The following is a 23421-nucleotide window of genomic DNA, read 5'->3' on the forward strand; positions in this document are numbered from 1 at the left end:
TCTCAAACTGAATGCCAAAAAATGTATCATTATCCCTTTTGGGGAAAGTGACGTCCCCACAAATTATCACACTGATAATAAGGTACTAAGCACGCAATCATTCATGAGGGACTTGGGTACCCAGGTTGATAGCAAACTGACTTTTGACCACCATATTGCCTCCGTTGTACGGAAAGCTTTCTACATGGCCCACCAATACCCCTTTCAGCATGTGCCTCACATAGCGCATGCAGCAGCTGGAGAGACCACAGAGGTTCATCACCCGGAGAATCCAGGGCTTCAAACATCTACCCTACACAGATAGGCTAAAAGCCCTGTTCCTCTACTCAGTCCATATAGACTCCTCAGAGGTGACCTCTGTCTGGCATACAAAACAATCTCAGATACCACCTTGATGGGACTGCTGCATATCCGCAAGACAAACTCCACTTGAGTAACCCACACGCGCAACCTCAACCTGGTCTGTGACATCAAAAGGACTTTTTGGGGGGGGGGGACTGAGACTCCCCTTTTGTGGAATAGACTCCCTCTCCACATAAAACAGAGTACCTCATTAAACCTTTTTCAGTGCAATCTGGATAACTGGATGGGGAACAGAAAATACACCCCTGGGAATCCACCTGTGTCCCTGCTGGACAGTGGCATAGGGTGCTGACTTGTTGGAACATGGGCTAAATTCTTAACTGGGCATGTAAGGGCCGCAGGGCCAATAGCCTAGTAATCTCCTATGATCCGTTTACTTCAATAGCAGGACTCAGTCCTCAGTTTCTCCTCGAGTGACATCCTGACAGAATATCACTGAGTATGGCAGCTCTTCAGTCAAACTGAACCTTCAGATTATATATGGTTTAAGGTGCCTTATAAAGCATTACATGGAAATCCAAGCTACAGTCACACAAAAAAAAAAAATAAAAATTGATAAAATAGCAATGACCTAAGAAGAATAAGCTTTTGATAAAGAAGGTGGTACTACTGTATAAGAAACACCTGGGAAAGGTTGGCAAGGTTCCTTTGGACATTTTCTGAACTGCTCTGCCTGTCATAAAAGAGGTAAAAAAGCTAATCACTCTTTCTAATATCCTAAGTTATATTAAAAAAAATATTAGAATTTCCAGATCTACATCACCAACTAACAAATGCTCCTTCTAATGAAGTATTACAGGAAAAAGAGAGATAAATAAAAAGACTGATTAAAGGTTACTTTCTGTGACTATCTTGGGCATGAAAGTACAGCTAGTGCAAAGCCACACACACAATTTCTAAGAAAAATACACAGGGGCTTAGAAGAAAGGGCTTAAAGTTCTGAAGTCCTTCTGTCAGGCAGAACTGTGTTCAATATATGAATTTAAGTGCTGCTTTTGTCTTATCATTTGAAAGGATGCAGTGTCAGTTTTTCTGAGATGAAATTCGAGTCTCAAGAAGAAACATGTTCCCTGAGAGGTAATCTCAAAGAAAGACATCTCCTTAGAAGGCCATGCAAACTTTTAAAGACGCCAACAAGCAGGCATAAAAACTGGGATGGAAATTCAAAATGGCTGCAAAATGTACTTTGACTGGAAAACTAGAACCTTGGCCAGAATAGTGTGCCAAAAACTGAAGCACTGCAGGGGCTGGTGCTGAGAATGGATCAAAATCTAGCTAGAGGGTCATAACAAAAATTCTGTCCATATACTTCTATAAGGATTTTTAGCAGAGGGCTTCCATGCTGTTATGAGGACCTGACCCTCCCTAAAAGGGGGAACTAGTGAAAGGTGTATAGAACACCTGCAGGCCATTGCTGGAACACAGCATTTAGGGACTTCATGTTCCCTGGACACTAAGGTTCAGCAGTAGACAAAGTATCCAAGGACGACATCTGCTCCCACTGGGGAAATGAGACTGAAGTACCTGCTGCACTTGCATTGTTCAGGGATGCAGAGAAAATGCAGCAGGACTATTCCCAGCTACAAAAGAGGACATCTGCCACTGACTGTCTGGCATACTGTTTCTGAGGCATCAGTAAACATCAGCAGATCTTGTCCACCAGTCAGCTGGCTTGACCAATAATATGTGCTGTTATCAGAAAGCAATGAGCCAGAATGGATCATTCCTATAACATCATGGTCTCTCACCAGAGCAAACAGGAGTGGGTTCTCTCCCGTTTTTTGATGCATCACTACCATGTTGCCAAAATGCAAGAATTTCAAAATAAGAAGAGCACAGGGTATGTATCCCAAATTATTGAACAAAGAAACAACCCAGTCCTACCCTAGTCAATGTTCAGTTATACCAGTAAAAGAACATATTTTGTCTAAAAAAGAACAAGAAGGGGGTGTTTCTCAAAATAGGAGAGGCTTCAAAATATGTGGTAATGACTACTCTGGATCAACAAGGCAAAAAAGAAGTTAATTCCCGCCATTAAAAATGCCAAGAGATGAACCTGAGATTTAAAGTTTTTGTACAAAGCAATCCTAAGAGTTTTCCTTAAAGACCTAGTAAAAACCTATATGGATGCTGAATGAGTATGTGAAGAACCTCAAAAACTTCAAAAGTAGCTGACCACAAAGAGAAATGTAGAACAAGCAATCTTTAAGCCAGTAAAATTACTATGGATCTACAAAAGAAGGACTACCAGTGAAACCCCCCCCCCAAAAAAAAATGTTGGACAAAAGTGGTACAAACGTTTGCAAAAAGAATAAAAGCTGCACTCTGTTCCAGCCACCTGCCTAAACAGATCGTTGAGCAAAAAGAAATGTCTGCAATACTGAGCTAAGTGACTGCAGTGAAATTAACATTTTTCCTCTTTTCTTACTTCAGTAATTAATTTCCATACAATAAACAAGAGTTCAGTATGTGAGCTAAATCCATTTTGCCCTAAATTTTCCTTCAATGTTATTTTTGTCAAGTATGCATAGAGATGGTCCAAAAGCTGTTGTTAGGTAAGCGGGACTCTGTTGTCATGCATATGCAGTGTCGGCTAGCTCAAGTCAGAGTGACAACTAGTTGAGTACTGCACAAGAAAGTCTGAAAATAGTAGTAGTAAAAATAGCAATATAAAAGGGAGGGGTTCCCGAACTGTGTGGAATGGTGGAATAGGGTCAGTGACCTCATGCAAAACATTGCGTTATCAGATAAATAGTTGGGGAAATAAAAAAATATATACATTTAAATAAATATTAATTTTGTAGTCTACAAAAACAAATATGGGATAAACTGAGCAAAAACTGAAAACCTGGTATATTTTGGCATTGAGAAAGTGTATGTCAGGATAGCATGTTTTTTCATTCATTATCTATGAATCTATGACTGAAGTTTGGAAATCAAAGCTATTGAGGGCAAAATTGTTCACACTGCCTACCTTGACCTGGTCAAGGCATTTGACACAATACCCTACTCGGGCATTGTTGACAAACTCAAGAGGTTAGGTACAAACTCGTATGTCACCCGGTGGATAGCCAACTGGCTCAGAGGCAGGACCCAGGAAGTTAGAATTGGGGAGTCCACCCCTACAAAGAGGTCAGTCACAAGTGGAGTCCCTCACGGATCAGTCCTTGGACCACTCCTTTTTGCAATTTACTTCTCAGAAGTCAAAGCCAATGTCAGTGGTCTCTAGCTGACTAAATTTGCAGATGATTGCAAATTAGAAGCTTTCATTGAATCTCACACTGACACAAATGTTTTACAGGAGGGGTTGACACAGATAAACAACTGGTATAAGAGCCATGGACTAAAACTAAATACCAAGAAATGTGTAGTAGTAATCCTTTGGGAAGTCACCCATCCCTGGTAACTATCATATTGACAACACACCCCTTAGAGCTGACCCAGTAGTCAGAGATTTAGGGACACAGACAGATAATAATCTAGCCTTTGATCATCACGTGTCTACAGTGGTGAAGAAATCATTCTATGTTGCGCAACTTATAAATAAAGGTATGGCATCTAAGTTCAAGGAAGTCATTGTTCCACTGTATTCAGCATTCATCAGACCTATCACTGAATGCAATGCCCCCTTTGGTATGTACTTAACCAGGCATATCCAACAACTGGAACATCCACAGAGGTTCCTCATTACAAGAATACAGGGTGTAAATAATATGTCCTATGCAAACTGCCGCAAGGCCCTAACCCTGTATTCTGTCTCCTACAGGCTTTTGAGAGGAGATCTATACCTGGTATACAGGGCATTGTCAGACCCCACTCTGATGGACCTCCTGCATATCCACAAAACAAACACCACCAGAATTACCCATTCTAAAGACTTAAACCTTGCCTGTGATATAAAAAGAACCTGCTGGAGAGATAGGTATGTATCCCAGAGACTACCGCGTCTATGGAAAAGGCTCCCCATCCATGTGAAGCAGAGTTCTTCCCTAACCCAAATCAAGTACAACTTGGACAACTGGATGGGAAATGGTCTGTTACGAGACTCTTGGAGCAGAAGGTGGTGTTACTATAGGGTTCACTGTACACTGCTTAGTCACCTTTCTGATATCACTTAGTGTGACAAGACTTTCCTCCTAAACTGAAATTTCAATAACTAGAATTTTTATCTGCAAAATGCAGACAATGAAAATTATAATATTTTTTATCTTAAGGACAGTTACTTATACTTTACACATTAAAATATCAATATTTAAGAATGCCTTTGACTCATGACAACAACATGGTGAAGATACAGATGTGAACTTCTACCTTTACTACCTGTAATAAGAATGTCTCATACATACAGTACAGTATAGGGCTGCCTAATGTTTTGTATAAAACAAGGAGGCAATTTAATGCTTTCTGAACCAGCAGCCTGTATGCATTTCCACAAAAAAGTCTTTCCACAGAATATGGTAAAGGTGACTATTTTCCTGAAAAAGGAAACACTAATCCTTTTTTTTTTCTGCACAATGTTTTTTTTTCAGTCAGTACATATAATTGGTTTACCATTTGACTTGAATTACGCTTATATAAAACAAACTGGTAGCATGTTTTCTTCAAATTAAGTAACAATGACAGAAAGTTATCTTTTGGGGCAAGGTCTGCTAGTGCATGCACTCTGCTTTCAAAGTTTAATGATATGGTACCCTTAGTACAGTTTAAGAGTTATTCAAAACTTCTGTGAGCTACATAAGTTGTGTCTGTTTACTAGACTGTACATTCTATGGAAAATATCACAAAATTTATGGTGTTTAACACTTAATTTCCACATCTGAAATACAGAGTAATGCATGTGTTTTGGTAACTTTCTAGAGACTGTCACTTTTACCTGTTCCTCAAATGAAGAAATCTGCCACCTGTACGATCTCAAAACTTCCAATAAATAGCCAGCATCCAAGACATCATCCTCTCCCTCTTCTTGGTTACATAAAGCTTAGGAAATAAAAGAGGTAGAAATTTACTTGTTGATACAAATATCATTAACGTACATTACCAATCCCTGAATAATGAGGTCAATTTTACTTATTGATTAGGTAACTGCATGGGAAGCCAGTCCACAGACCTTGGTCAAAGGCTCAAAAGAACTATATCACAGTTACAGACACTGCTTTACAAAGGAATGCAGTGAACTTACAGTAAACCCATTTTTCATGCTAACAGTAATAAAATATAATGCACCAGAATTCACAACAAAGAATTGATCAGAATGAAAAAAGACACACACCTACAAAAAATAATACAGAACAACAGCAAAAAGTAAAAATAAATTAACTTGGCTTTAAAAGACAACAGTAAATTAGACTCAAAATAATCATTTTTTATGAAAAGGGGTTGACCTTTATAGCATATTCATGCTTTCAGATTACAATTAGAGTTAGTAATTATGTGGCTGTCTTTTTCATTTATGATACATACTTCAGTATCAGATTCCATGTAGCAGGAACAATCTTACTGAAGGATTTTCTACTATTAGCAGTACAGAATTAAAAAAATATATATTCTCATTTGCCTCTTCTGCCTTCTTACATCCATATATTAGTTCTAGGCTTACTGCCATTGTGGGCCATTTTAAGCCTAGCCAATTATCCCAGGTGAGAATCAAACCCTGCACTTTGTGTCTGCAAGGTAAACACCTTGACCATTATGCCAACCTCCCTAAACGAAGCTCTGGTGGGACACAAACCTGTGCTGCAATGCAGTCCAAAATTAAAAACTATTCTCAGTTGTCTCTTTTAACGTCTTCATACCTCTCTATATAATGATATGCTGCTACCCCTGCCGCATAAGCCATCTCAGTCATTATTCATCTTATCCATAAAGCTCGGCTAAGCAGAGTTACACTTTCCATTCATTTTTTTACATTAACTGTTACTAAACTAAATTGTAGCATATTCTTACATATGTAAATAAGTATACATTTGTTTTTTAGCATATCCTTGTATCTATAAATATGTTTTGTTCATTTCTTATGTGATCCTATTCACCTGTGCTGTGCCTGCAAATGGTCCATAGAGATCAGTGCACTACCCTGGTAAAAAAAAGCAAGCAATTGTCCTTGAGTCGAAATCGACTCATGGTCACTCTACGGGAAAACTTCATAGAGTTTTCACGGCATATTACAGAAGCAGATTGCTAAACACTAATGAGTTGCTAGAAGTGTTAAATGTATGCTAAACAGTGGAAAGTACTGCTTTACCAGAAGTGAACTGGGAATAATTTTTGCATGTGCTTCTGTGCTTATACCCAATAAATCTTACAGTGTGGCAGACACCTGGTAAAGATTTTATAAAATTAAAAGGGAGTTGTGCTGCTTGTCTAATAAAAGAGTGGATGCAATGGTGCACTAGGAAACTCTGTTAATCAGTGCTGATGGAAAACAAGGGTTCTGTTTGAAAGGAGTTGCAAGGCATGGTGTTTGTGATTCTACCAACACTGATGTATTATGTGGGAAGACCAGTAAGCTAAACAATGCTTTTCTTTTTGAATGCATCACAAAGGTAAATCAGAAGCTGTTTTCACTAATGAATTGTAAATGGGCCATAAGACATGCTGTCGGGAACTGTATGCTGTAAGGAATGCTAACAAAATTGCAGTGTAGAGTTTGAAATTACAGGCTCTGAAAAAAACTGTATAGAGAACTGAGCATTTACAAATCAGGTCTGGTCTGCGGTAGTATTCTGAAGCAAGCACAAGCTGAGGTGCTACCAGACTTTAACGGGTATTCTGCTAGAAACTGATTGTGTGCACATCAGATATTATTTGCTAGCAGTTAGAGGTGCTGCTTTTAAATATTTAGTAGTAGAAAGAGGTTCACCGATGTGGAACAACTGTATACCACAAGAAAGAAAACTATGTGCAAACCTGGTGAATTTTATTTAAAAACTGCTTGTACAATGAAACTTTTGAGCTGAAAGCGTGTTGAAATTCGTTGCAAAATTATATACTGCTTGTACTTAAAAATGAAAGGCAAAATACATAATAAATGAAATCAAAGCTGTGCCAAAAATAACACTACTGTTAAGACAGATAAATTGAGGCTAGGTTCTGATTAGGTAAAGCAAGAAAAGTAAAAAAAAATGTGATTCTAATCAACTAACTTTGGTTACAAACAATACTGTACTGAAACAAAATGAGAGTGTTTTGCATAAAATATTCATCAGTGATGATGCCATCTCTAGAGGTTTTAGGAAAGTTGTGGAAAGTGAAATTAAAATTATAACCAAAAATAGCACTGAAACAGGTACTTAGACACCAACGACTCCAAAACCAAGCAAAATAAGTGCCACAGATGAAGGAAAATAGTCGGCTCAATGATAGAATTCCAAAGCTGGTTTAAAACCAGCTTTGGAATTCTATTATTGAGCCAACTATTTTCCTTCATTTGTGGTATTACTTTGCTTGGTTTTGAAATTAAAACTATGCCTGAAGAGTGATGATTCCAGCTCTAAAGGTTCCAAGAGACATGGGATAGTTAATAATGAGGAGTAGAGGTCATTTCTAAAACAAAATAAAATTATGAAACAGAAACAACTTACAGAAAAGGTGATGGAGACTTTTTTTTTTTTACAGAAAATGTGACTATATAATTAAAGGTTAACCCGTAACAGCAAGTGATAAATAAGGCACTGCAAAAAAATGGCCATGGCTTTGTCTCGGATCTGTGATTTCAGTCCTGAAGGTGATCCATCCATCCACAACCCCTTTTCCCCTTTTTGCACATGGGTCAAGGTGTCACTTCAACAGTGACACTCATCTAGAGCAAAGGTTTACACCGCCAAGTGGCTAGCCGTGCCACTGTAATTCTGCCACACTACATACTCAAATGAAGAACACAGATTTCCTCCAAAACCCTTAAATCTTCCATGAGTAAAGCAAGGAGGGGGTTGGTAGGTGGGAAGTTGAGGAAGAATGAAAATGGACAACCCAGATAGAATGTTATGGTGAGCACATAACTTGTTTTATCTGATGTTGTCATTTTCATTCATTCAACTACTGTGTCAGAGCCCCAGCTACCTAAACTCTGAGAGGGCTCTAAGGAAGGATATTCTGGAGGAAAAACTGAGCCAAAGGCTGCTCTTCCCCTATTGACCAGAACCAATAAAGGTATGAGGATTAGCCCAAGTTGAAACTGTACAGATATCAACCAAGGAAGTTCAAGACAAAAAGGCTGAGGAAGTTGCCACAGGACTTTGTGGAATGGGCTTTTGGTGGATTTGGTAAGGGTAAACCCATTTTCTTATAAACAAAGGTAATGCAATCAGTAAACCATTTGGCCAAAGTCACTTTAGATACTGGTTTGCTTAGTTTTGAATCAGAAAAAGAAACAAATAACTGTCCAGATTTTCTTAATTCTTTGGTTCTATTAAGGCAGAAATGTAATGGTCTATGCACATCCAATAAATGTAACATTTATTCTTCCTTGTTTGAAAAGTTAGGAAAGAAGACTGGGAGGTTGATGACCTAATTAATATTGGATTCCGACACCATCTTTGATAAAACAGGCAGCTTGGTCCATAAAGAAACCCTATCCTTATGAAAAATTAAATAAGGAAGTTTAGTAAGTTCAGACACTCTTCTGGAAGAAGTGATAGCAACTAGGAAAACAGTTCTCTAGGTCAAAAACTTCAGATCAGACTTAGCTGATGGTTCTAAGGGGGGTTGAGTCAAAGCCTGAAGAACAATATTTAAATCCCAAGGAGGAGTAGGATTCTTTAAAGGAGGCCTGAGTAAGTAGGTTCCACTAAGAAAGGCTTTACAATGTTTGGCGTAAGCTAAGGTAGAATTATTTACTGCTATATGAAAGCTGGAAACAGCTGCTAATTGTACTCTGATAGCTGAGGAGCTAGCACCTTCATTGAAAACAGTACCTAAAATGTCAAGAACCTTTGAAATTGGTGCTGAAAGGATTGTAAAATTCTTTCAATGGGATCAGAAAAAAACAAAAAAAACAAATCTCTTCAATTTACTTTTACAAATTTTTCTAGTGGAAGCTTTATGGGAAGATAACAGGATATGGGGGACAGGGGAGGAGAGCCTGGGCTGTCTAGCAATCAATGGAACTGGAGAAACCATGCAGTCAACTTGAGGCCTAAAATGTCCAGATGTGTCACGGCTGTCGGGTGAGACAGGAAATCTGAAGTTGGATGCAGAATAAAGGGAGGATGTAGAAGAAGAGGCCAAAAAGGGAAACCAGATCTGACAAGGCTAGTATGGGGCAATGAGGATGACTGTTCTCTTCGATCAATATGCTTTCTAGAGAAATTTAGGAATGAGGGGTAATGGAGGGTAAGCGCAAAGGAGACCAGAGGGCCAAGCATGAAGAAGAGTGCCTCTTGGTGACCTCCCCTACTGGGGGGATCAGGGCAAAGAACCTGCTGCACCTATTGTTGAGGGGAGAAGCAAAAAGATCACAACATGGTTGGCCCTATCGATGGAAAATAATCTCCGCGACCTTAATATTGAGAGATCACTCATGAGGCATCAATATGGACCTGCTTAACTTGTGTCCAATCACACTGGACTTTCCCAGGGTGTGTATAGCTATCAGAAAGCAGTTGGAGGAGATTTGTCCTTTGCCATACTCTCATAGCTTCTCGACAAGGAGGGTAATATCTGGTTCCCCCCTGCTTGTTGATATACCAGACCACCAACATACTGTCTATCTGAATAGCGATAGTCCCAGTTGGCAGAGTGTCCTGAAAGGCCTGCAATGCTAGCAGGACATCTCTCATTTTCAGGATATTGATATATGCCTTGGCTTTTTCAGGTGACCATGTACCTTGGACTGCCCTTCCCAAGTAGTACTCTCTCACCTGACTTGAGAGGAGTCCATAGTCACTGTGGCCTTGGGCTGAGGGAGAACAAAGGGACGGCCTTTGTATATTTGACTGGAGTAGATCCACCAGCAAAGGTAATTTTTGCAAGTTTGAGTTATTTTGACTGGCCTGGATAACAGTTGTTGGACAACAGACCATTGTGTTGCGAGTGTCCATTGTAGGATTCTCATATGGTACGAGGGTGTCTGCTACTGACATGGAGCCCAAGGCTTAGAGTATCAGATGGGCTGAAACAGAAGAATTCCGAATAATCTTTTTGACCTGGAACTGCATAGTTTGAAACTGAGACAGAGAGACTGAACTGAAAACAGCACCTATGAATTCCAGAGTTTGAGCTGGACTGAGATTTGTTGTAACTGATGGATATCCCCAGATAAGAACACAGCTGGAGTAAGCAGTCCCTTGCTCAAATTAGTTGATGCCTGGTTGGAGCAGTCAGGAGCCAGTTATCCACGTACAGAAACACTCATAATCGCCACAGTCTCAGGTGGGCTGCAACTATTGCCATACACTTAAGTAAACACCTTGGAGGCTGTGGTGAGACCAAACAGCAGTGCTCTGAATTGGCAATGACCGGCTCCCAGCTGGAGGAGTACATATCTCCCAGATCATCTGTTCATTTTATCTGTATTTTATCTATATTCATCATATTATTATGTATTTTATCTATATTCATCATTTTATGTCTGTTTATTTTAATTGTGGAGCTTTTCTCCCCGGGCCTCCGCTGAAAATGGACCTACGTCCAGTCGGACACTCCCTGTCAACAAATGTAAATAAATAAATAAATTTTGATGTGATAGTGTGCATCCTGAAGATCTATGGAGCACATCTAGTCTTCCTTATGCAGAAAGGGCAGAATGGACCTTACTGTGACCATCCGGAACTCTGTATTCTGAACAGATTGACTTAATATGCTGAGATCCAAGATTGGTCTCCAGTCCCCTGTCTTTCTTGGCACTAAAAAGCATCTTGAATAAGTTCTGGACTCTCTCTCTGGTCTGGGGGGACCTTTTGGTTGACTCGCTTTTTTCTAGCAGCTTGTTTATTTCTAGTGCTGCTGCTTCCCTCTGACTGGGTAAACATTGTGGATTTTCTTTGAAACTGACAGGGGTGGATGGGAAAATGTTATGATATAATCTCTGGATATTATCCTCTGCACCTATGAATCTTTTGTGATTTCTACCTCTGCTGCAGGGACAGACGAACCTCGGCTGCATCCAGAGATGGACAGTTGGGCCTCATTTCAGGAGCAATGATAGGATCTGTCAGAAAAGGTATACCTAGATGCTTGATTATATGGACCACCTCTGCTGCAGGGACCACGTCTTCCATTCAAATTCCCCCCTCTGCCCCTGGGGTAACTGTATCCACATGGATCTTGAAGGGACCCTGCGATTTCTTGAACCATGTTTTTCTTCCACCTCATTGATACCTAGAAAAGGACAGTTGAGGAGTCGAAAAACATACACCCACAGTAGACAGGGTTTTCCCTTCCTGTTCACACCTAGTGTATGTCTCTTTCATTTTGAGGAGAAACGATGAGGTTCTGTCAAAGGGTGCATTGATGAAAGAAGATTTTGAAGGCTTCTGCAAAGTCACATAAGCACAGCCAAGCATGTTTCCTAATGGAAATGCCTGAACCTGCTGCCTGTAAGGTACCTTTTGACAAAGACTGTAGGATAGCCAACTGCAAGGAAATAGTACTCTCTTCCTTGGAGGATATGGTCACAGAGACAGATTTGGAAAACTCTTTCATCAAATTTCTTTGAAGCCTTGTGAAATGTGCCAAATAATTCAGCAACCTAAGAGCGAAGGTCAGTGAAGCACAGACATATGTCCCAAATCTGTCCAATGCCTTAGACTCCCTGTTAGGGGATGGACAGATGGACCTTTGCTCTGCCAGTTCCTTTCTAGTGGCCACTGCTATGACATTGGCAACAATGGATACGCCTTTACTCCAGTGTGGTCTGTCTCAAGGTGGTATCAGGATCCTGTCTGGTCTCTAAGGAACTGGCTCAGCTGTGGTAGGTTCCTTCCACGCCCATCGACAGACTAGATCTATGAGCCCATTGGTAACTGGAGTTACCCATGAGGTAGATGGGCTAGACCTGAAGTCCTCCAGAAACACCAATTCCTCTTGAGAAGGATTATCAGGGAACCAACCACGACTTTGAAGAGTTCGAAGATGTCTCCAAATGAGACCTCATCATAGTGTGGTGATTTGGGGGACTCTTCTTCCTCATCAAAATCAGTGTCCTCAGTGACAGAGTCTTGCGAAGAGTCTGAGTACCTCTTTCTGTATTTTCTCTTCCAAGGGACCTCTTTGGTGGGGTGCTCCTGGGAGGTATCAGAGGAGGTAACTATACCCTGCTGGGTGGCCAGGAGACACTTCAGCTCACAGAGTCATCCAGACCGAAGGACTTGCGGCCAGACAGCTCAGAGACACCAACGGAGTCAAAGATGCCAATATCTCTAGATCCGAGGAAGATGAATCCAAGGCTTTCCAATCAATGGCTCCAAAAAGTACACTTGTGTACACGTACCATAAATGTAGATGCTCAAGTGTATTCACTGTTTCAGTCATCACATTTGGGTTATCCCTGCCAGAGTAGCCCTCAGTCAGCCCGAATACCAGAGGCTTAGTATATCTGCGTTGGTTGCTGTCGCTTCAGGAATGATGTCAGGTCATCAGTAGTATAAAGTAAGGCAGCCGACTCCCTTTCATCAGTTTTTCTTGTGATAACTGTCTGAAGCCCCCAAGTGGGAGCCAGGATATGGTGGAAGAACCCCACCAGTAGAAAGTAAATACCAAAACGTTCCTTGTAATAAGAGAGAGAAGGGGGGATGGAGGGAGGGAAACCAGGACTGCAACAGTGAATACACTCGAACATCTACATTTATGGTAAGTGTACACAACTGTACTATGTTCTTCGTGTTTCACTGTTGCAGTCGTCACATTTGGGTTGATTCCCAAAGCTGAGAAAAAGGGTGGAGGCAGTCAAGAAGACTCTGGGCTAGCTAGGATGGCCTGTAAGACTGCAGTGGCAAAACCTGCCCTGGATTTGGAGAAGATAGGCAGGTGGTAATGCTTGGTGAAAGTATGAACAGATGTCCATGTTGCAGCCTCCAGGATGTCCCTGGTGGGGACTCCTCTGAGGAAAGCTGTAGAGGTGGAGGCTGCTCTGGTAGAGTGAGTTCTGACTCCCTTAGGGGGAGGTTTCCCGTGTTGCTTGTAGCATAAATGGATGCAGTGTGCTATCCATTTGGAAATGGTTTATTTGGATATGGCTTTGCCCTCAGCTCCTGCAGCAAAGCTGACTAACAACTGATCAGTCTTTCTGAATGATTTAGTCCTGTCTAGATAGAATCTGAGCTGTGTGCATATCTAGAGAGTGCAGTATTCTTCCCCCTTGTTTTGTGGGTTAGGGAAAAAGGTGGGCAAATGAATGGATTGGTTGAGAGCCACACCGGACACCACTTTTGGCATGAAGAATAGGTTAGTCCTGAGGGAGATCCTGTCAGCATGGAAAATGATGAAGGGCTCTACAGCCATTAGTGCTTGTAGCTCGATACTCATCTTGCCGAAGTAATGGCCAGAAGCAAGGCGGTCTTCCATGAGAGAAATTTTAATTCTGCTGAAGCTGCTGGTTCAAAGGGGGGCAGGGTGAGTTTCTCTAGCGCAACGTTTAGGTCTCAAGCTAGGGTAGGTGCTCTTCTGGGTGGCCTCAAGTTGCTAGCCCCTCTCTGAGGAACTGTTTGATGAGAGGGTGTGAGAAAAGAGGTCGCTCAGTGCTGAAATGAGCAGACATAGCAGAGGCATGAATTTTAATAGAGGAAAAGAATAGACCACTGTGTAGTAGGTCAGCTAGATAATCCAGAATGAGAGGTAGGGAGGGCTGTGCCGTATCGGCTCCCTTAGCCTGGATCCAGGTGCAGAATCTTTTCCATTTATCAGCATAAGACTTTCTACTGCTAGGGTGTCTGGCCTCACGTATAACATCTAGAACCTGTTTACTGAGATTGGCAGATTGTACAGTGGTCAGGGAATAAGCCAAGCTGCCAAAATGAGGGTCTGCAATTGAGGATGCATGAATTCTCCTTCCCTCTGGGTCAGGAATGTTGGGATCTTAGGGAGATGCCATGGTGGCAGAGGGGACAGGTTGCACAGCAGTGGATATCAGTGCTGGCGTGGCCAGTCAAGGGCAATTAGGATTGCCCTGGGTTTGTCCTCCTTTATTTTGAGCAGTACCCCGGTAATGAGAGGTAGCGAGGGAAATGCATACACTGAGAGGTTGACACACTGGAAGGACAGAGCATCCACCTTCCAGGCCCTGCAGTGAGGCTCCCTAGTGCAGAACTTGCTGAGCTGATGGTTGGAGTGGGAAGCAAAGAGGTCTACCTTCTGGGTGCCCCATTTATGAATTATAAGAATGAAGGCTCTTTGGTTTAGCTGCCACTTGTGTGGGTCCAGAAGATTTCTGCTTAAGTTGTCTGCCAGAGAGTTTAGAGAGCCTGGCAGGAACTGTGCTAACATGTTTAGTTGCATGGCTGAGACTGTGTGCCAAATGGTCATGGCGAGCCTGCAGAGAGGGTAGGAATGAGTCCTTCCCTGCTTGTTGATATACCACATCACTGTGGTGTTGTCTGTTTTGATCAGTAGAGCCCCTGGGGAGAGAAGGGGTCTGAAAACTGTCAATGTGTGCTGGACAGCTAACATCTCTTTTTGGTTGATGTGCAGATGTATTTGATGTGGGCTCCATTGGCCCTGTATGCACCTGCCGTTCAGGTGTGCATCCTAGGCATAGTCTGAAGCATCTGTGGTGAGGGCCTGGGTGGTGTGGGGTGGTGAGAAGGGTAGTCCCTTGTTGTGGTAGAATGCTGCTGCCCACCAAAGGAAATCTTTCCTTAGACAAGGTATCATTGGTATAAGAGTTTCCAGGTCTTGAGAGTGTTAACACCAAAGGCTTTTTAGGTGACACTGACGTTTCCTCATATGCAGTTTGGCATATGGAATGAGTAGAATGCAAGATGCCATGAACCCCAGAGCTTGCAGGATTTTCCTTGTGGATAACTGGGGTCTGCTGGCTAGTTGAGAGAAACAGGCTGTCAGGTAAGTTTGCTTTTCTGGTGTAAGGAATGCCGTGTCCAGGCTTGCTCCCAGGAATATATTTTTTTGGGTGTGTACTAGTTTGGATTTCTTTTCATTGACAATGTACCCTAGGGAGGTCAGTAGGTCCTTAACAAAGGCCAGGTGCTTGAGCAGCTTTTCCTGACTGTCTGCCTGAATTAGGCAGTCATCTAAGTATGGGTAAATTTGAATATGTCTATGCCTGCAAAAAGCTATGGCGGGAGCCAGGCATTTTGTGAAAACTCTGGCAGCAGTAGATAAACCAAAGGGAAGCGCAGAGAACTAAAAGTGCAGAGATCCTGCCCTGAAATGTAGATATTTCCTGCATGATTCCCTGACTGGGATGTGTAGGTAGGCCTCTTTTAGGTTTAGGGTGGCTAGCTAGGCATCCTTGGAGAGGATAGGTAGTAGTTGCTGAAGAGTGAGCATTTTGAATTTTGGTATCACCAGGAAGGTGTTTAGAATGGATAAATAGAGGATGGGGTGCCAAGTGCCCTCTTTTCTGGGTACCAGGAAGAGCCTGGAGTAGAAACCTTGGCCTATCTGTTCTGCAGGAACGTGCTCTATTGCTCTCATGGAGAGCAGGGAAAGGACTTGCTTTCTGGCCTCTCCCCACTGGTTTGGAGGTAGATCTGGTACACCTTTTGGGGTTGGTAAAGTATGGAAAGAAAATTTGTATCCCTGGGACACTATGTTGAGGACCGAGCGGTCGTTGGTAATGGTGGCCCAGGTGCTTGTGTGAAAGGAGAGTTTTCCTCCCAGGGGCAAGTGCAGGTGGGCAGAGGGAGGGGGTGGAAGTGGAGAGTCATTGTGAGTTCTTACCATGAGGGGGTGGCTTTGCACTCCCTGGTTTAGAAGAGGAGGTACTCCATTGCTTTGATCTCTGCATTCCCTGTGGCTGTTGTCTGGGGGGGTCTGCTACCCCGGGGTCTGGGCTGAACTGACCTGGAGGGGGCAGGAAAGGACCAGTTTTTGGAGGGGCAATGCCTACTGAACCTGGGTGGCAGGACCTGCAGGAAATCCTTAACTGTCTGCATAGATTTAGCTTTTTCTTCCATCTTTTTTAAGACCTCCTCTGCCTTGTGGCAAAATAAGTTGTCTTTATGGAAGGGTGCATCCAATAGTTTAGATGTCACATGGTCTGGCAAGGGCTGTTCCTTAAGCCAAGCATGCCTTCTAAGGACAGAACCGGCGACTGCTGCCCTGCAAGATGCTTCTAGGGCATCAAAACCACAGTGTAAGGTGTGCTTAGTTACTTGACTTGCAGAATGCATTAAGTCTGGCAACACTTTATTTTCTGCACAAGCTGGAAAAATTTATATTTTTTTGTTTGAGGAGTTCCATGGTATGCTGCTGGAATTTTAGTATATGGAACTAGCAATTTAGTGCTCTAATAGCAAGAGTAGCAGAGGTGTATACCTTTTTACCCAATTTGTCTAATGCTCGGGAATACCTATCTGAGGGGGTGGAATTCTTAGCAGAAGTTGCTTTAATTCCTTTAAGCCCTTGGGAGATAACCTCAGGGTCAGCAGTAGGATTTTTGAAAAGAAATTTGTGAGAGTCAGGGACTCTGTAATACCTGTCAGGTTTTCTGGGAGCAGGAGGGAGGGCGTCACGAGTTAAACTAGATTTCATGAAAACATCATCCACAACATCCAGGACAGGAGGAATGGCCAGGGATCTGTGCTGTGAAAGATCTAAAAATTCCCCGAGTCTCTTTTTAGACTGAGGGTAATCCTGACATTCCCATTGGAAATGCTCCCTTAAAGTATGAAGGGTTTCCCCAAAGGAAAAATCTTAGGGTGGAGAGGCTGAAGGAATGGATTCCTCTGCATCAGAATCCTCATAAGCAGAGAGGGGTTGCAGGTCTTCATATTTAGAGGCATGAGTCATCGGACTCATGTTCAGATAAGACTACTGGGGACAAATCTCTTTTTCTTTTGGAAGGGGTAGCTTGGCTTCTCCTGATCAACATTATAAGGTCTTCCACCATTTTAAGCATTTGAGACTCTAGCAAGGAAGCAGATGCCTGAGATGGGGTCGTCGGTTTCTTGGGTGTGGTTTGTAACCTGGGCCTTAGAAACTCAGTAGTTTTCAAAAGAACAGAAGATGTAAAAGAAGTCATCGGTTTGTGTCGAGAATCAGTAGTGCAAAGTACTTCCTCGGAAGCCGGTGCCTGCTCAGCGGCTCCGGACCCATCCAAGGTAGAGACAACCGAGGATCCTTAGTCGAAGAGTTTTGCGGCATACCGGCCTCCGAAAGGGTCTCGGTAGCAGTCTGTGAATCCATGGAAGCGGGCAACACAGGCTGCAAAAGTGCCTCACTGAGGACCAAAGAACTGATGACTAGCTTAACGGAAGAGTCGTCGGTAGGTTTGGACCTGTGCGTTCTATCTCTGTCTTTATCCTTACATTTTTTCGGAAGATCTGATGTCGGATGGCTTACCAAAGCCATATCGGAAATCGAGGACTGAGAGTGAAAGTATCTAGCTACAATAAGGGCCCGACGATGTATAGTTCTGGCGTTGAACAAAGCACAAAAGCGACAGTGGGGGATTCGTGGTCTGGGCTTAAGCACGTGACTCAGTAAGAATGAAAGTCTCGGTGAGGTATTTGCTTTCCACAGGCGAGACAATTGTTAACTTTTTCTGACATCAGTTAGAGCAAGAATAAAGGATCCCCAATGAGGTACTTAGCTTTAGAAGACTTCAACTTCAGTTCAGAAAACAAAACTCAGGTAGCGTCCAACCGGCACTTGTGCGAACTGCTTCTGCTTCGGGCTCCTCAGCAAGAAAGACTGATGTAATTGGGTCGGCTGCCTTACTTTATACTACTGATGACCTGACATCAGTCCTGAAGTGACAGCAACAGACGTAGAAATACTAAGCCTCTGGTATTCGGGCTACCCTGGCAGGGATAACCAAAATGTGATGACTGCAACAGTGAAACACGAATAACATCCAACACATGGTTCATGGAAGAAGCTATAAGTGGAGGTATGGCTCTAATGAAGGTCTCCAAACCCAATGGGGTCAGAGTCGAAAGGACTCCAATTTGAATTTGCATCCTGAGGAACTTCCTCATCATCCTATCCACATCAGCCTCAGACAGGTTCCTGAAAGACTGAAAAAAGGAAGCTGTGGACAAAGGTCGAGTGACTACAGGTAGACTGCTCCAAAAAGGGTGACGGAAGCCTAGGTGTAAATCAGCTTTGATATTAAAGGAGGAGGACAGATCTGAGGTGATTTCTCGGATCTTGACTTTGGATCTGAAACAATCGTCTCCGACTTTTTTTGCTTGCTTAACTGGTAGCGTCGAGGATGGAGTGGAGGTCGAAGTCGAAGGGCATTTTGCTGATGTCTTACAAGATTCTTGGAAAAGGAATCGCCCTTTTTCTTTCATCTTTTGGGGATTTGAGCCCCAGTAGCCATGGGTAAAAATTTTGAAGGACGTAAACCCCTAAGGATTAACTTATTTTTCCTGTCTATTAAAGAGCGGGAGTTGAATCCCTTTCAAATGTCACAGTCGGTATCCAGATATCTAGGTCTTAAACAACAAACACATTCAGTGTGCATGTCAGAGTTTGGAATTTTGTGGACACACGTCACACATTTCTTAAATCCTGAAGACTTATCTGACATTTTGACAACTAACACAGAAACAAAATAGAAAAGTTTTTCTTTTTTTTGACAATTAGAGAAAAGAATTACCAACAATGGTAATAAAGAGTACTATCAAAATACGAAAAGGAAATATTAACAATAGTAATACAGGTACTCAGAGTACAGAAAAAAAAGGGAGCTAAAATTATGAACTAAGGGTTAAAGGAAAGTAAAGATAATAATTACAATAAGGAAATAATAAAGACATTAATAAAGGAGATTAAACTCACTGACTTTCGAGATGTAGAAGAAAAAAGAAATCCATAGCTACTCTGGAGTTTGTGATCTATGTCTGAATACTATGGGGGCAAATGAAACCTGGAGTATGTTAGGTGACTGGGGCAAAATAGGTAAAGGGAGGAGCTTGAGAGTTCAAGTGTTCTACGATCCGGAAGATGCAGCCAAATCAGGACTGGATCTGACCCCAACAGTTGAGGAATGAATGAAAATGACATCAAATCAGTATGTATGAAAGTTGCAATCAAACTGATACAACAAGTACAAAAAAAGTGGCTATGTTAAAAGAAAGAACAAACACAGCTATGTCTGAGTGTCAACAAAGTTTAGATTCAAAACAGGTTGAGGAGCTACAGTCCAAATATAAAATGAGTTAAAAGAAAAGTAGTATGTAGAAGCACTTAAAAAGATGGGACAGGAGCAAAATGAATTTGGTATTAGAGCTGGAAAGACAAGAAAAACAACTGCAGATTCAACCTGACGTTGCATGTTTTCAGAGTGACATGAAGAAACTATTGGAAGACTTGCAAATTGTGAATTTGCTGTTCTTGACTTAAAAACAAAGTACCAGAATCTGCAAACTGGAAATGACTTGCTAAATGCAGAATTCCAAGAAATGGAATGGAAAATAGGGACTGCATCTGAATGTTGGTTTGTGCAGACATACAGTCAAATAGATTACTTCCTTAAAACAAAAGCATCATTCTTTGGTCTAACTCATGCAACAAAAGAAGGCCGATAAGAACATGAACACAGACAAGTTAAATATTTCTAAGAAATATTTAAAAATGAGTTGGTGCTGCTACAAAGTGATGGAGTAAATACACAACAGTGTATGAAAAGTGAATTAAATGAAGTGAGCACATACAGGAGCTGGAAAGAAAATGCAGACTGAATTCAAACTTTATTAATGTGGAACAGTGCGAGAAAAAAAAATGGGTTGCAAGATGGATGAACAGCACAGTGTCACTCTTGAATTAACTGATAAATGCAAAAATTTAAAACCTGAACACAAAAGTCAGAGCAGGGTTTATGACAAATCCATGCAGGTAGTAAAAGTAAATATGCATAAAGCAACTAGAAAAGTAAAGTAATGTGAAGGGAATCTAAAGGGGTTAGTGCTCAATGCCGGGAGTTTAAACAAGAATCTCCACTCCCTCCAAGCTCTCCTCACCCTGGTAAATGCAGACATCTGTGCAGTTACCAAGACATGGTTTAAAGCCTCAGAGAGCACCCCAGCACTGCACAGCTACAATGTCTTCCACACATTTAGGCCAGCTACTGCAGAGGTAGGGACTGAAAGTGGATGTGCCTCAATCAGCATCAATAACAAACACACTGGATCAGATAGTCCACACACCCAGTAGGAGAGTAAACATACTGGACCTGGTGCTCACCAACATGAGAGAATGCTACATCCCCACCCATGTATTGTCCTCTCTGGTAAGGTCCGACCATAAAGCTGTCTCCTTTGAAACAAAAATAGAACCAGAGACCCCAGCTAAACCTGTAGCACCCAGAAACTATTCTAAGGTAAACCTCCATGACAACCTAACAAAATTTCAAGCCTCAATCAGCTTCAATAACAAGATCATGTTAAGGCTGGTCAAACAGATGTCGCGCTTAAGCTTCTCCACGTCCAAATTGCCATAGGCAAAGTCCCATACCATATCCTTGCTAGCTATAGGTCCCACTCTATGATCTAGGAAACCCATAACCCATACTTACATTTACTGGAAACACTCACCATTCAACTCAATAAAATATTCATGTGCAACTTTAACTACCCCACTATAAATCTGGAACCATACATGACCAGAAACTTGCAGGCCCAGAGATTCATGGATTTTGTAATCACAAACTCACTGGATCAGATAGTTCACACACCCAAGTAGGAGAGTAAACATACTGGACCTGGTCCTCACTAAAATGAGAGAACGCTACCTCCCCCCACCCGTGTATTGTCCTCTCTGGTAAGGTCCGACCATAAAGCTGTCTCCTTTGAAACAAAAATAGAACCACAGACCCCAGCTAAACATGTAGCACCCAGAAACTATTCTAAGGTAAACCTCCATGACAACCTAACAAAATTTCAAGCCACACACACACACACACACACACACACACACACACACACACACACACACACAGACGCACACACACTGAGAACACAGTTGCCTATGTGGAATTGTTCACAGATACTCTATACAATCTTGTTACTAAATGTATAGAGACAGCTGTGTCTACCAGAAGTAAGCTCAAAACAAACTCAAAAAACAAGCCACCCAGGTGGAATCCTAACATCAATGGGGTGTAGAACACAAGGAAAAAAGTCATAGCAAAAGTCAGGAAATACAATACCCAACATCATCAATCTATGCAAACAACTCAGAGGGTAAATCATGTCTACCAATTTTGAGGTAAACATAGCCTTCCAGGCCAAGGAGAACCTCAAGGCTTTCTTTAGCTATGTCCACATCTTAAAGGCTGTGCACAAAAATGTGCAGAGCTAATTGTGAATGAAGCCATCTACATGGAGCCAGAAGATATAGAAAATCTACTGGCTAACAAAATTCAGCTCCAGTTTTAACCACCGACAGTCAACCCTCAGGAAATACCACTGAATATAACTCGTCCTAAGCACACTGTCCAAGGCCAAGAACACCACATTTATAGGCCCCAATAATATATGAGGATGCCTCCAAATAGCACAAAATGCAATCTGACAGGACCACTGGCATCACTACTTAACCACAAGCTCCTGTCAGGCCAGGTGCTATGCAAATGGCAAGCTGCAACAGGCACTTCTCTGTGGGCGTTCTACACATTCTAGGAGCTACAGACCCAATAGTTTGACTAATCTCACAGGCAAAGCAATAGAAAGAAGGATCACGGAAATGATTAATAATTACACTGGAAACCTCCAGACACTGAATCCAACCCAATTTGCCTTTTTTTTTTGTTTTCCAAGAAAAGATCATGCCTACTCAATGTGGTAGACTTCTTTGAGAATGCCACCAAGCAATGGATGACTGCAAAATGGTGCATACTACCTACCTTGACCTGGCCAAGGCATGTGATGCAATACGCCACTCAGGCATTGTAAACAAACTCAGGAAATCAGGCATAAATCCCTATGTTACACTTTGGATTGCCAGCTGGCTCTATGATAGGACCCAAGATGTCAGGACTGGGAGTCCACCTCCACAAAGACACTGGTCACTATTGGAGTCCCTAAGGGCTGATTGCTGGGAATTTTCCTTTTTGGCACCTACTTCTCAAAAGTCAAAGCCAACATCAAAGGCCTCTGGCTGACCAAGTTTGCAGATGATTGCAAACTATGAGCAGTCACAGAACCCCCCCCCCCCCCAAGACACTAATATCCTTCAGGAAGGCTAATAAAGACAAATAACTGGTGCCACAGACATGCTCCAGGATTCAATAAAATCCATGTAGGCTCCATGTAGAGCCTACATGGAATGTACCTGTGCACACAGCCACGGTTTCTCCTCAGCAGCGCACCATGAATATTAATCATGGCATTCTGCCAAGGGAGAGCACAGTAACATTGATATTGAATCTGTGTAGGCAGTCATGTAGTGGCTATCCAGCGGTTGTGGACTGTCTAGGGAATTCCTGGACAGATGTTATGTACAGGGTAAGAATCCCTGTAATGTACCCTGATAGTGCTGAAATGTGTGTGAATGAATATTTACTGTTTTAATTTTCTATTTTTTTTCAATGCCCATTTGCGTGGCACGCAGCAGTACCGAACTGCGCTTACATTTATACAGCTGACACCTGTAAGACATATAAAAATAGAAACCAGATGTAATTAATTACTGTATCTTTTTTTTACTTGTCCATTTGCGTGGCGAGGAGTACATCAAAACCGAGCTGCACTTACACATACAGAGCTGACACCTGCTAGACATCCAAAAAAAGAAACGGGATGAAATTAATTATTTACTTCTAGTTATGTTTAAGCCCTTTTGCGTGGCCAGGGCTTAGAACGCTAACAGGTAGTTTGGTAGTATATGTGAAGGTATACTAGTTTACATAATATCTAAGTAGCTAAATAGGTAGAATCACGGCCTAAAGCTTAGTAGGTCCTGGGTTTGAGGCCCTAGCAGTCATACCTTTTTTGT

The 23421-nt window shown here is 42.0% G+C and overlaps 1 protein-coding gene across 2 annotated transcripts in view; it reads right to left on the reverse strand.

Annotated features, from left to right (window-relative positions):
* USP30 (ubiquitin specific peptidase 30) overlaps positions 1–23421 on the reverse strand; it is an 811144-nt gene that overhangs the window by 650346 nt on the left and 137377 nt on the right. For both annotated transcript variants that reach the window (XM_044068521.1, XM_044068522.1), the window contains exon 4: positions 5237–5340. In XM_044068521.1, coding sequence (XP_043924456.1) covers positions 5237–5340 — 104 coding nt within the window. The remainder of the gene's footprint in view (positions 1–5236; positions 5341–23421) is intronic.

This window comes from Protopterus annectens, chromosome 4.part0 (assembly GCF_019279795.1).
Source record: "Protopterus annectens isolate FY-2018-M chromosome 4.part0, PAN1.0, whole genome shotgun sequence".
Classification (NCBI taxonomy): Eukaryota; Metazoa; Chordata; order Ceratodontiformes; family Protopteridae; genus Protopterus; species Protopterus annectens.